Source organism: Dendropsophus ebraccatus, chromosome 2 (genome assembly GCF_027789765.1).
Source record: "Dendropsophus ebraccatus isolate aDenEbr1 chromosome 2, aDenEbr1.pat, whole genome shotgun sequence".
Lineage (NCBI taxonomy): Eukaryota > Metazoa > Chordata > Amphibia > Anura > Hylidae > Dendropsophus > Dendropsophus ebraccatus.
In genome coordinates, this window is record NC_091455.1 from 211747741 (window position 1) to 211762609 (window position 14869).

Below are 14869 nucleotides of genomic sequence, written 5' to 3' on the forward strand. Positions count from 1 at the left end.
GGCCGGGCCCATCAGCATCTAACACTGGGGCCATATAAGGCAGCGCCAGCCCCGACCTGATGTTATATCACTGCTTACAAGGACTTAAAGGGATAGTTCTTTGTATAAAGTCTGTATTTTAGACCCCAGGCCAGATCCCAAGTATTTCAGACACCAGACCAGATCCCAACGTATTTCAGACTCAGACCAGATCCTGAAATATTTAATATGCAAAAGAACACTGCAGAGACACCATCACATGTCTCGACGTTAGTGAACTAGCCAGACCTTCCTCCAGGAAGGAACAACCAGGCCAAGGAATGTCTCCAATCAAGGAAACCACCTGAGCAAGGTATCCATCCACAGACAGCTGTTTCAGGGTATTTGCCCCTCATCAGTGTAGAGTAGGTTTCTGGCTTGTGAGAGCAGTGCCTAATAAGTATATTTGATTTCCCAAGGGGCAATGCTCTAGAATACACTGACGTCGAGGCATGTGATGGTGTCTCTGTGGTATTTTGGTGGATCTCCCTGAGGTCAACCAGTGTCTTTTTGCATGCACTTACTAGGCATTGCTCCCACTAGCCAGAAACCTAATCCACACTGATGAGGGGCAAATACCCCGAAACAGCTGTCTGTGGATGGATACCTTGCTCAGGTGGTTTCCTTGATTGGAGACATTCCTTGGCCTGGTTGTTCCTTCCCGGAGGAAGGTCTGGCTAGTTCATGTGATGGTGTCTCTGCAGTGTTCTCTTGCATATTTGATTTCCCAGGGGGCAATGCTCTAGAATACACTGACGTTGAGACATGTGATGGTGTCTCTGCGGTGTTTTGGTTGATCTCCCTGAGGTCAACCAACTTCCTGAAGTATTTAAGACCCCAGACCAGATACCAACATATTTCAGATGCGAGACCAGACCCTGACGTATTCCCGACCCCAGACCAGACCCTGACGTATTCCCGACCCCAGACCCTGACGTATTCCCGACCCCAGGCCAGACCCTTGCGTATTTCCGACCCCAGACCAGACCCTTGCGTATTTCCGACCCCAGACCAGACCCTTGCGTATTTCCGACCCCAGACCAGACCCTGAAGTATTTCAGATTCCAAACCAGATCCTGAAGTATTTCTGACCCCAGACCCTTAAATTAATGCAGACTCAAGCTCCCTTATTTCCAACCCCAGATCAGGTACCTGAAGCAATGTCACAAAATATTACTTTACTAAAGGAGTAGTAGATGCTTGGAACAATTCCAGCAGATGTGGTCTGGTATTAGTCACTTTATGGTGGTTTTATGTAGTTACTGGTTATATTTGTCATTACACAGTGTTATTACAGTTATTATTGAGTCCTGTTATGGTGGTATTAATGGTATATATCATGGTGCCAATGGGGGCTTTTATTGGAGGTGTATATCATTTCCTAATGAGCTCCGTAATATAAGTGGTTATTATGAACCGACACTTTCTATACATTGGCACAGAGGTGTTATATTATGTGGATTGACCGTTATGTATACTGTATATGTTGTTGTATTAGCGTATGTGTGAGTGTGTCTGTGCATACGTGTGTGTTTATGTGTGTATACGTGAGTGTGTATGTGTGTGTGTGTGTGCACATGTGTGTGAGTGTGTGTATATGTGTGTCTGTGTGTGTGTATACGTGAGTTTATATGTGTTTATACGTGAGTGTGTATGTGTGTGTGTGAGTGTGCACATGTGTGTAAATGTGTGTGTGTCTGTGTGAATGTGTGTATAAGGGAGAATGGCAGCCGCCTCCTATATTTTCTCACCACTGTACAGACACGTGTCACTTCTGTTGAGGTCTTTGTGGACTTTTACTCCTCGCGAAGTTAGCGTGTTACACAAATATCCACCAGCTTTAGCCTCACATCTTCCTTATTGCGGTATAAAAGTCATAGTAATACTGGCTGCACCCGTAACAGGAATGTTTGGCAGCGTTGTCCGTCTCTCCTGACTTGGTCATGTCCCTGTATACACAGTAAACCCTCACAGCCGCGCTCCCCGCCTTAGTCCTGGGCTCTTCTACCCTCCTCATGGTGCTGGACTTGGGCCCCCAGTATAGGCTTGGGGTTTGTTTCTGCCACCATATCCTTCCTATGACCATTGGGCCTCTTCTACCCCACTGTGGTTACTCTAGAGAGAAGTGTTGCACAGGTTCTCTATATTGTAACAAAATAGATGGGACCAACCGGGGCGAAGCCCCAACTCCCCAAAGACACCTCAGTAACTTTAAGTTCAAATCAACTGGTGTCGGAAAGTTATACAGATTTTATATATATATATATATATAAATAAATTACAAATATATATATATATATATATATATATATATATATATATATATATATATATATAAAATCTCCAGTCTTCCAGTGTTTATAAGCTGCTGTATGTTCTGCAGGAAGTGGTGTATTCTCTCCAGTCTGACACAGTGCTCTCTGCTGCCACCTCTGTCCATGTCAGGAACTGTCCAGAGCAGGAGAGGTTTTCTATGGGGATTTGCTACTGCTCTGCACAGTTCCTGACATGGACAGAGGTGGCAGCAGAGAGCGCTGTGTCAGACTGGAAAGAATACACCACTTCCTACAGGGCATACAGAAGCTGATAAGTACTGGAAGACTCGAGATTTTTAAACAGAAGTACATTGATTTGAAAAAAAAAAGTTGGTAGTTCCCTTTAATGGCCTGCCCCTTCTGTTTTATATTATAGACTCCCTTTAAGGGGGTTATCTGTGTGCTCCGCTTTCTGTAGCCACTTGTCTTGGTAATGACAGCCTGCTCAGCCAATCATTGGCCATGGTGCTGTCCTATCTCAGTCAGTGATTGGCTGAGCAGGCTGTCACTCCCGAGACAACTGTGTCTGAGAAGTAATGGTGGCTACAGACAGTGGGGGACACCATCGGGACACCAGGGAGTGGTAAGTATATAATATTTCTTATATGGCAGCAACATATCAAGAATGTGGGCGCCAGATAACCCCTTTAAGGTGACATAAAGCGGAGGGTGACCACTAATCACATTGGGTTCCAATGGTTCCTACCTTTTAAAATGAATGGACTTTTCAATTGGCAAAAACATTTTAACAAAAAGTTTGTGGCTACTGGAAAGTTTGTGAACCCCTATGACGCTTACGCTGTTCTGTTTTGTCCTGTGAAGCTTTATTTCTATGCTGTGCTGAAGGCAAACATGGCCGCCCCATCTACGGGATGGTAAAACGCCTGACCCCTCGTGACATCAGCAGAATAAATCCTGCTGAGAAGAGTGACGGTGAGTCCGGGCCGCACCTCATAACTCCGAGTCAATGTCAACCCCCCACCCCCCACCCCCCGATCCTCTAAATTATAATACCTATTAATCTACAAGAGTCTATGCAGAAAGTAACCTGTATATGATGGGGGTCTCTGTCACTTACACCTCTCGCCCCCAGATTGACCAAATGTCTACTTACCCCCGATGTTGGTTTAAATTACCCCGGCACATGTTGTCTCTGACCAGAAAAGAAGGCAAAGATTGGAAAGGATATATATGTGAGTGCATGTATCTGTATATACAATATACAGCATGTTGGATCAGGGGTTAGTATTGTCACTCTGCTGCACTGGGGATCTGGGTGCAAATCTCACAAAGGTCAATGTGAACATGGAGGTCATGTGTTCTTCTGGTGTTTATGTGGTTTTTTCCCGGGTACTTTACTCCCATACTACAAAAATATCCTGATAGTTTAGATTGTGAGCTCCAATAGAGGCAGAAACCAACTGGTTTCAGAAAGTTATACAGATCTGTAATTTACTACTATTAAAAAATAGCCAGTCTTCCAGTACTTATCAGCTGCTGTATGTCCTGCAGGAAGTAGTGTATTCTCTCCAGTATGACACAGTGCTCTCTGCTGCCACCTCTGTCCATGTCAGGAACTGTCCAGAGCAGGAGAGGTTTTCTATGGGGATTTGCTGCTGCTCTGGACAGTTCCGTTACTTCTCTTCCAACATCATCAGAGTTGGGAGGCCCCATCATGTACTAGACGGTCGGCAGGTCCTCACAAAATATTGTGGCAAATACATATGGCCGCCTCTAATATCTCCATATTTTTTCTTGCAAATCCAATGTGATGCTTGTAAAACATCCAACCCGATGGTCAACTTTAACCCTATAAATGCAGGTTATGTGTCCTTACAATGGAGGTTACAGGCCATGATGGCGGATCTTGTGTATCAGTGACCTTCAACAGTTACAAACAAGCACAAGAGCTGAATTACGATGGGACTGTCTGCAAAAAGAAAGAACAATGGAAGCTTTGTGTTCCGTCTGTGAGATAAAGGTCATGTGAGAAATATCATGTTATGGTGGAACAGAACTTCATAGTGGAAGATGGGAACGTTATATGACTCCTTACATTATAAATGCTACAAACAACATTCCAAGATATGGGACCACTAACATCAACAGCTGGCTACTGAGGCCTGTATATCACACAAGCATCTGTGGCTATACAAAGGTTGTAGAATATTACTTCAGAGTCAGTGTGGGTTAGGAAACCAGTAACAGTGACCTCACCAGCAGAATAGTGAGTGCAGCTCTGGGGTATAATACAGGATGCAACTCAGGATCAGTAATGTATGTACACAGTGACCTCACCAGCAGAATAGTGAGTGCAGCTCTGGGGTATAATACAGGATCAGTAATGTAATGTATGTACACAGTGACCCCACCAGCAGAATAGTGAGTGCAGCTCTGGGGTATAATACAGGATCAGTAATGTAATGTATGTGCTCAGTGACCCCACCAGCAGAATAGTGAGCGCAGCTCTGGAGTATAATACAAGTCATCAATATCAGTGCTCATACTTAGGGCCTTAAATATCACCGTGGAATCCCTCCGTATCAAAGGCTGTAAGAAACTGAATCAGATGGATTCCCATGAGCAGCTATAACTGGAGTGTGTGATATTCACTGAATATACATGGATATACCAGGAAGGTCATGGTTATAAGACATAAAGCACTGTCTATGGGAAACCTGAAAGTAAAATACACAAAATAAACATCTCGTACTCAAAGTCAAGGATGCACATATATGCGTATTAATATTAATGTAAATATTGTTTCCTCAGACCATAGGGGCATATTTACACTGGCAAAAACACCTTTAAAATCACCGTAGAACTTGCTGTGCTGCAGTGGTGCGGATTTTCATGTGGCTTTCCATGCGGTTCATTTCCAGCTCCCATTTATTTCTTTTTCAACACAAAAAAACATATGGTTATTAAAAAATATATATTTTTATTTATAACCATATTTTTTTGGCCACTCCCCATTGAGTTGAAGAGGAGATGAAAACCACATGTTTTTTGTCGCCATGTTATGGTATACATACCATAATGCTATAGAAAATAATGGGTTTAAAAGTCCCCAGAATATCAACATGAAAGGGGTACTCTAGCAAAAATATGTTTTTTTTTTTTTAAATAAACTGGTGTCAGAAAGTGACAGAGATTTGTAATTTACTTCTATTTCTAAATCTTCAGTCTTCCAATACTTATCAGCTGCTGCATGTCCTACAGAAAGTGGTGTATTCTCTCCAGTCTGACACAGTGCTCTCTGCTGCCACCTCTGTCCATGTCAGGAACTGTCCAGAGCAGGAGAGGTTTTCTATGGGGATTTGCTTCTACTCTGGACAGTTCCTGACATGGACAGAGGTGGCAGCAGAGAGCACTGTGTCAGACTGGAGAAAATACACCACTTCCTGCAGGATATACAGCAGCTGATAAGTACTGGAAGACTGGAGACTTTTTTTAATAGACGTAAAGTACAAATCTCTGACACTTTATGGCAGCAGTTGAGTTAAAAGAAAAATAAAATCACTGGAGTTGTCCTTTAAATAAGAAAAAGTAATATGTAGTCGACTTGACTTCATCTCCAAAGGAGCTGCTCACCCTGACATGTAGTACCTCCCTGTACTGTAGAGAGGCGCTACTGCTACTAGACAGCCAATCCCTGCACTCCCCGTATATTATCTATGCGTTTGGCTGAATCTTTCCATTCAGCTCTGTCAAGTTACAATGGACCAGTAACATAATAGCTTCATCCTGTTCACTTGAATACGACAATGCTCAATGCCTTGAGGATAGCGGCCGGGGAAACCATTGAAGATGTTTTAGCACCAGGATTCTTTCACACATCTGATCGGTGAGGGTGTCGGTGGGTAATATGGATGGACCCGGACTGTCTTCTCTAAACTTCCAAAAAAGTTAGAGAGTCCGTCTGGTAATGTTCTAAAATAGTTAAAAAAAAAAAAAAAAGAGACAACGTCCAGCTAGACTACTAAAAAGTGTCTGCCTCTAAATAACAGTATAATAACATCCACCATGTTGCCGTATTAACCTCCTCCATTGTGTCGTCCAGTATGGTCCCCTAATAACCTGCAGTCACATTGTGTATCTGACCTCATTGTATCTTCTGCTTCCAGTATTCACCATCCTGTCCAGAGCGCACGGCGATCGCAACGTCTATCCGTCCTCTGGGGTCCTGTTTGTTCACGTATTGGAGAGAGAGTACTACAAGGGAGAGTTCCCGCCTTATCCTAAACCAGGTATGGAAACTTTACTGGTCGGAAGTGTTACTGGGGACACCTAAGGTGTGTGTGTGTATATATATATATATATATATATATATATATATATATATATGGAAAAATATTTTTAAAGGGGTTGCCTGTTTAGGAATTCTAAATTAAGAGGGTGCGGGCTTCACCTCCCTCACTCTGGAGAACCTGGAAGGTCCATTTATTACCTGGAGAACCCACTGATTTCAGAAGGAATCATGTAATACTTCATTTCTCCTGTGAGGGCACTGCAGAGTCACTCCTAAACTATCTTAAAATCCTTGGGGGTGGAACCTCCGGTAGTCACGCCCCTGTCAATCAGTTAACAGAAATGTAGAGTTTGATGGTAGGTGCATCCAGAATTTAAGGATTGGAGCAGGATTTATTGTGAATTTTTTTTTTTTTTAAAGGGGATTTTAACCCCAAAATTTTTTCTTTTAAAGCAGCTGGTGCCAGAAAGTGCCAGAGATTTCTAATTCACTTTTATTAAATATCAAGTCGTCCAGTACTTATCAGCTGCTGTGTGTCCTGCAGGAAGTGGTGTATTCTTTCCAGTCTTGACACAGTGCTCTCTGCTGCCACCTCTGTCCATGTCAGGAACTGTCCAGAGCAGCAGAGGTTTTCTATGGGGATTTGCTGCTGCTCTGGACAGTTCCTGACATGGACAGAGGTGGCAGCAGAGAGCACTGTGTCAGACTAAAAAGAATACACCACTTTCTGCAGGACATACAGCAGCTGATACGTACTGGAAGACTGCAGATTTATAAATAAAAGTAAATTACAAATCTATATAACTTTCATGTAAAAGTATTTTTATATCAAAGTTCCCCTTTAAACAGTAGTTAAAGGGGTATTCCTATAATAGATATATGTGGGTCACATTTCTGTCTAGGATGGGAGCCCCCTAGACTTAATAAAGCCTCTTATGTACGCCTCAGCCCTCCCCTCCCCCTCCCCTGCATTGAACTTATTGATCATTATTGGGTCCAAATACTGATATTCTTACAAATACTAGAAAGCAGCAGCTACGGCTCCAGTGAAGCATCTGCTGACTCAGTGCCGGAGCTCAGCGCCATTCACTTGTGTATCTCTCTCCCTCCATCTAGGTGAACTCAGCAATGATCCCATCACATTTAATACAAATCTAATGGGTTATCCAGACCGGCCTGGATGGCTGCGTTATATTCAGAGGACGCCGTTCAGCGATGGGGTGTTATATGGATCTCCGACATTTGAGAGTGTGGGAAAGCCGACTATTATCGAGGTACAGTGCCGATGACTTACGTCATACAAACCTTCCGTGATTAGATCATTCTTCAATTTACAATGTGATACAATACTCAGACGCCGACATGTCTATAGTTCTTTAAAGTGACAGGTACATAAAGGGAACCTCTCACCTTGGAGGACCCAGGACATCTGTGCAATACATGGAAAACCTATTGAAGTCTGGGGAAAACCTGTAATACCGCATCTCTCCTGCGGTGTCGCTGAAGGATAATTGAACACTTGCCGTGAGACTTTGTAATGCTGGGAGGGATAATCACAGTGAGTTCTTCAGCCACTTGACCTCAGAATAACTCTCCCGGCATTACAAAGAAGCTACAATGTTGCAGATAAAGCCTTTCAGAGACTTGTTTAATTCTTCTGTCTCAGAAGGGAGGTGTCGGAGGAGGGGGAGACAGAGAGAAAAGCTCACACACAGATTTTTGTGTCTTCAGCAGAAAGCAGCAGATGAGAACTGGGGGAAGGAGACTGAATAGACAATTACAAGTATGGAAGGAATTGTTAGTCGCACCATGGGCAGCAACATATCAAAAGTTATGTTTGAGCACAATATCCCTTTAAGTAGAAGAATACACATCCACAGCTATAATAGACTGCACTAAAATTCATAGCCAAGAGCTTGAAAATACTGTACGAAGTGATGATGAGGGAAGGATACCCAAGGTTTTTCAGTTATACATTAGAACCTCCTAACATGGAGAATTCCTTTAAATTTTTTCCTTCTCATTTGTCTCGTGCGGATGTTTGCCGGTTCTCATGGTATTATGTCTATAAGTGCAGCTCGGTAACCAGGAATTATGTCCTATAATAACATATTATTTTTCTTTCCGCTCTGCCACTTCTGTTCTTGCCATTGTCTAAGAGCGCCGTCTCTTACTCTATGACTTGTAAGGAGGAGAACGGCCGCACGTTGCTTCGCTGAATGACTCCTGTAGATGTGAATGTTGAGCGACTGATGTTAATCGCTCAGATGGAATTGAATTAATGAGGGTGAATGTATAGCTGGAGCGCAGCGGAGCACGTAGACATCAGCCGCCGCCACTTCTCTATATTTCGTTACGTACTCTGTTCTCAGGTTGCCGGGTATCGCTTTGCAGAACGCTGCTTTCCCTCAGAAATTACTGTTGGAACTATGAAATTGCCTGGCATACAGACAGTTAGGTTATGGGGGGGAGGGTAACTGGTGTCTCGTATAACTATACAATATCTGCTATTAAAGGGGAACTCCAGAGGAGAAAATAATCAGAAAGGTATACAGATTAGTACTCCACTTCTAATTTACAATCTCCAGCCTTCCAGTACTTATTAGATGCTGTATGCCCTGCAGGAAGTGGTATATTCTCTCCAGTCTGACACAGTGCTCTCTGCTGCCACCTTTGTCCATGCCAAGAACTGTCCAGAGCAGCAGCAAATGTCCATAGAAAACCTCTCCTGCTCTGGACAGTTCCTGACATGGACAGAGGTGGCAGCAGAGAGCACTGTGTCAGACTGGAGAGAATACACCACTTCCTGCAGGACATACAGCAGCTGATAGTACTGGAAGATTGAAGATTTTTAAATTGAAGTAAATACGGCTTTAAGGGTCAATGTGATTCCTTTCCCTCTCCTAATGTGAAACACTCTCCCACTCTTTCTGTGACTACCAGGGCAGTAGTGCCAGTATGAAGGCACCTTTAGTTATAAATCTCAATCCCATCCCATTGGTAATAATAATAATAATTATTATTATTATTATTAATATACCATTAAAGGGGAACTATCAGGAGTTGAGACAAATCTAACCTGCTGATATTGTCCCTATGTCCCTACCTTCATCCTTTGCGCCGTTCCCGTGCAGTTAATAGTTTACTCTACTGTCTGGTAAGACCCATAGGAGCACTGCCCGCCCCCATAGGAGCACTGCCCGCCCCCATAGCACTGCCCACCCCCATAGGAGCACTGCCCACCCCCATAGGAGCACTGCCCGCCCCCATAGAAGCACTGCCCGCCCCCATAGGAGCACTGCCCGCCCCCATAGCACTGCCCACCCCCATAGGAGCACTGCCCGCCCCCATAGAAGCACTGCCCGCCCCCATAGGAGCACTGCCTGCCCCCATAGGAGCACTGCCCGCCCCCATAGGAGCACTGCCCGCCCCCATAGGAGCACTGCCCACCCCAATAGGAGCACTGCCCGTCCCCATAGGAGCACTGCCCACCCCAATAGGAGCACTGCCCGTCCCCATTGGAGCACTGCCCACCCCCGTAGGAGCACTGCCCGCCCCCGTAGGAGCACTGCCCGTCCCCATAGGAGCACTGCCAGTCCCCATAGGAGCACTGCCCATCCCCATAGGAGCACTGCCCGCCCCCATAGGAGCACTGCCCACCCCCATAGGAGCACTGCCCGCCCCAATAGGAGCACTGCCCGCCCCCATAGGAGCACTGCCCGTCCCCATAGGATTACTGCCCGTCCCCATTGCACTGCCAGTCCCCATAGGAGCACTGCCCGTCCCCATAGGAGCACTGCCTGCCCCCGTAGGAGCACTGCCCACCCCCGTAAGAGCACTGCCCGTCCCCAAAGGAGCACTGCCCGCCCCATAGCACTTATTGGCTGATTATAATCAAAGGAGCTGGCCGTCCAGGGGTGGGCTGGATCGGTGCTATAGGGCCGGCAGTGCTCCTAACAGTCTTACTGGACTGCGGAGGAAACGACTAACTGCACCGTAACGGCGCCGAGGAGGAAGGTAAGAGACATATCATCATCCTCAGCGTCTCCTGCCCAATAAGGACAAATCTGCAGGTAAGATTCTTCGCCTTTAAAGTAATCATAGACACAATACCATAAAGCCAGTAGTGCAGGTTTGTTATTAGTATCCACATAAAGATGCAATTCCTGTATTAGTGACCATACATAAGTGTCAGCCATTACTCTCCATAGTAGCACTCCTGTTAGTACCCACATGATGGTGTTATCCATGTATTAGTGACCATCTATTAGTACCAGGCATATTTAACCATGTTAGTACTATGATAGTATGGACTATATGATATTACTATGGATCCTGTGTGTTGCGGTCTCTTCGGTTTCCGTCTCTTCGGTTTCATAAATGTTTTCTGTGGAAGTACAAAATATTCTAATTAAAATCTTGACCTAGTTGAGTTGCCGGGAGAGGCTGATTATTCCGCTTGTTTCTCCCTTGGATCGGCAGAATATTGTTATAGACTATAATTACTGATATTTTTGCTTTCATGGAGCCATTGGCAGAGAAGCCTGGTCGGCTAATTATACAACAATGAAAGCCACCGCCAAGTATTCCCCTGGGTTATTACCAGCATCACCCATCACTGGCATACAGCTGGTATGTCTTACAGAGAGATTATATACACCGTATATACCATGCATGGGGGAGGTCTGCACCCAATACTCGTGTTGATAAAGTGACAACAGTTTGGTAGAAATCCCCACAGTCCTGTCTCTGAGATCTTCAGGCAGCTCTTTCCTCCTCCACACAGTCCTGTCTCTGAGCTCTACAGGCAGCTCTTTCCTCCTCCACACAGTCCTGTCTCTGAGCTCTACAGGCAGCTCTGTCCTCCTCCTCACATTCCTGTCCCTGAGCTCTACAGGCAGCTCATTCCTCCTCCACACAGTGCTGTCTCTGAGCTCTACAGGCAGCTCTGTCCTCCTCCTCACATTCCTGTCCCTGAGCTCTACAGGCAGCTCATTCCTCCTCCACACAGTGCTGTCTCTGAGCTCTACAGGCAGCTCTTTCCCTCTCCACACAGTCCTGTCTCTGAGCTCTACAGGCAGCTCTTTCCTCCTCCACACAGTCCTGTCTCTGAGCTCTACAGGCAGCTCTTTCCTCCTCCATACAGTCCTGTCTCTGAGCTCTACAGGCAGCTCTTTCCTCCTCCACACAGTCCTGTCTCTGAGCTCTACAGGCAGCTCTTTCCTCCTCCACACAGTGCAGTCTCTGAGCTCTACAGGCAGCTCTTTCCTCCTCCATACAGTCCTGTCTCTGAGCTCTACAGGCAGCTCTTTCCTCCTCCACACAGTCCTGTCTCTGAGCTCTACAGGAAGCTCTTTCCTCCTCCACACACTGCTGTCTCTGAGCTCTACAGGGAGCTCTTTCCTCCTCCACACACTGCTGTCTCTGAACTGTGGAGGCAGCTCTTTCCTCCTACATACAGTCCTGTCTCTGAGCTCTACAGGCAGCTCTTTCCTCCTCCACACAGTGCTGTCTCTGAACTCTACAGGCAGCTCTTTCCTCCTCCACACAGTGCTGTCTCTGAGCTCTACAGGCAGCTCTTTCCTCCTCCACACAGTGCAGTCTCTGAGCTCTACAGGCAGCTCTTTCCTCCTCCACACAGTGCAGTCTCTGAGCTCTACAGGCAGCTCTTTCCTCCTCCACACAGTCCTGTCTCTGAGCTCTACAGGCAGCTCTTTCCTCCTCCACACACTGCTGTCTCTGAGCTCTACAGGCAGCTCTTTCCTCCTCCACACACTGCTGTCTCTGAACTGTGGAGGCAGCTCTTTCCTCCTACATACAGTCCTGTCTCTGAGCTCTACAGGCAGCTCTTTCCTCCTACACACAGTTCTGTCTCTGAGCTCTACAGGCAGCTCTGTCCTCCTCCTCACATTCCTGTCCCTGAGCTCTACAGGCAGCTCATTCCTCCTCCACACAGTGCTGTCTCTGAGCTCTACAGGCAGCTCTTTCCCTCTCCACACAGTCCTGTCTCTGAGCTCTACAGGCAGCTCTTTCCTCCTCCACACAGTCCTGTCTCTGAGCTCTACAGGCAGCTCTTTCCTCCTCCATACAGTCCTGTCTCTGAGCTCTACAGGCAGCTCTTTCCTCCTCCACACAGTCCTGTCTCTGAGCTCTACAGGAAGCTCTTTCCTCCTCCACACACTGCTGTCTCTGAGCTCTACAGGCAGCTCTTTCCTCCTCCACACACTGCTGTCTCTGAACTGTGGAGGCAGCTCTTTCCTCCTACATACAGTCCTGTCTCTGAGCTCTACAGGCAGCTCTTTCCTCCTCCACACACTCCTGCCTCTGAGCTCTACAGGCAGCTCTTTCCTCCTCCACATAGTCCTGTCTGAGCTCTACAGGCAGCTCTTTCCTCCTCCACACAGTCCTGTCTCTGAGCTCTACAGGCAGCTCTTTCCTCCTCCACACACTCCTGCCTCTGAGCTCTACAGGCAGCTCTTTCCTCCTCCTCACAGTCCTGTCTCTGAGCTCTACAGGCAGCTCTTTCCTCCTCCTCACAGTCCTGTCTCTGAGCTCTACAGGCAGCTCTTTCCTCCTCCACACAGTCCTGCCTCTGATCTCTACAGGCAGCTCTTTCCTCTTCATGGTTTGATGTTTGCTCTGATATAGCTGTGACACCTTATATAGACAGGGGGTGGAGTCTTTCCTATTCTCATCCAATCAGCTGAATTCAACACCGGTGACTCCAATCAAGGTGCAAAAACATCTCAGATACATAAAAAAAAAATGAGAGGCCCCAAAAGATAAATTTCAAGTGCCATAGTAAAGGCTCTGAGTACTTATGTCCATGCAAAATTTACATTTTTCCTCTTTTAAGAATTAATAAAAAATTTTAACATTTTCATATTCTTATTATGGGGTATTTAGTGCAGGATCATGGGGGAAGACTTTCCCCCATTATTTTAGCAAAGGATGGAGACATAACAAAATGTGAAGAAAAGTGATAAGGTCTAAAGACAAATGTGCAAATGTGATGTTATCATATGTTATTATTATTATTATTATTATTATTATTATTATTATTATTATTGCGTGTAAATATCACATATTCCTTCATCTTACATTTTTTTCCTTTATAGATAACCGCCTACAACAGGCGAACGTTTGAGACAGCGAGACATAACCTAATTATCAATATCATGTCGGGGGAAGGTTAGTTGCCATTATACCCACTTACCTTTTCTCCCTGCCCTGTGGATGTTTACAATGAACAGTACAATATTAGTGAGTTACTAGTTCAGTTTCATTGTGTTTGTTCATATTTGTGGCTTTTGACCACAATTTATTAGGAATCAGTTCAAGGGGTTCACTTACTTTTTCTTGCATCTGTAGATGGATGTGAGGTAAATAGACAGAAGACGATATTATGTTACATTAGGGTGAGGATTTGTAGAGCGGAGACCATGGGAATGATGTTCGAGCCAGAACTGTTTGTGTATTCAATAAACATTTCCCATCACATTAATTTGGAGGAATATTAAAATAGCCGGGAACAACCCAACGTATCCTGGATATCACACAGAAACGGCCTAATCACACATACTAGACCGTTTCCATCCACGGACGTTATTAACCCCTTCCCACTACCGGTGTTTACATTGAATGTATTGCACACGCATGGATAACTCGGGTGGATTCTTATACTGCAAGTAAACAATGATGATTTATATTGAATATTTTTTTATTTTTTTTTTATTTTAAACAATATTTTATTAGTGGCTTATGTAATATTTGAACATACATATTGAAAATTCATTACATATTCGAAAAAGAAAGTCGCTCACAGGCAACAAAGGATTGTATGTTTACAATATCGTACAGATACAATGAGCCTTTGTAATAACCTTAAAAGACATATTATCATATACAATACAACATAGTCTTACCAAAAACATAAGTAGAAAAACAGTAATTTATAATATCACCTTAAAACATGGTATAGATGTCAGATATTCAAATATGCTACCAATAGAATGGAGAGAATTGTCTGTAACAGAGAAAGGGAAAAGCTTAAGATATTTGGAGTGCTCCCAGAGTTCCCTTTTGGGCGGCCATGCAATACCAATCAGTGTCCTTAAATTGATTAATGACAGAGTCTCTCTCTTCTATAGTAAAATCATGAATTAGAAATTGTGTCCATTTGGACATAAATGTTTTTGTTGATTTTTCTTTGGTGCGCAATACATCCAAAAGTTCCCAATGAAAGATCAGAGCGGAGATTACCTCAGAAATGTCTGGTAGAGTA

General features: G+C 44.8%; 1 protein-coding gene across 4 annotated transcripts in view; it reads left to right on the top strand.

The window, feature by feature from the left end:
- SGCE (sarcoglycan epsilon) overlaps positions 1-14869 on the top strand; it is a 51575-nt gene that overhangs the window by 18280 nt on the left and 18426 nt on the right. For all 4 annotated transcript variants that reach the window (XM_069959410.1, XM_069959409.1, XM_069959407.1 and 1 more), the window contains 3 exons: positions 6461-6583; positions 7702-7859; positions 13704-13776. In XM_069959410.1, the coding sequence (XP_069815511.1) occupies positions 7743-7859; positions 13704-13776 (190 nt within the window). In that variant the 5' untranslated portion in view covers positions 6461-6583; positions 7702-7742. The remainder of the gene's footprint in view (positions 1-6460; positions 6584-7701; positions 7860-13703; positions 13777-14869) is intronic.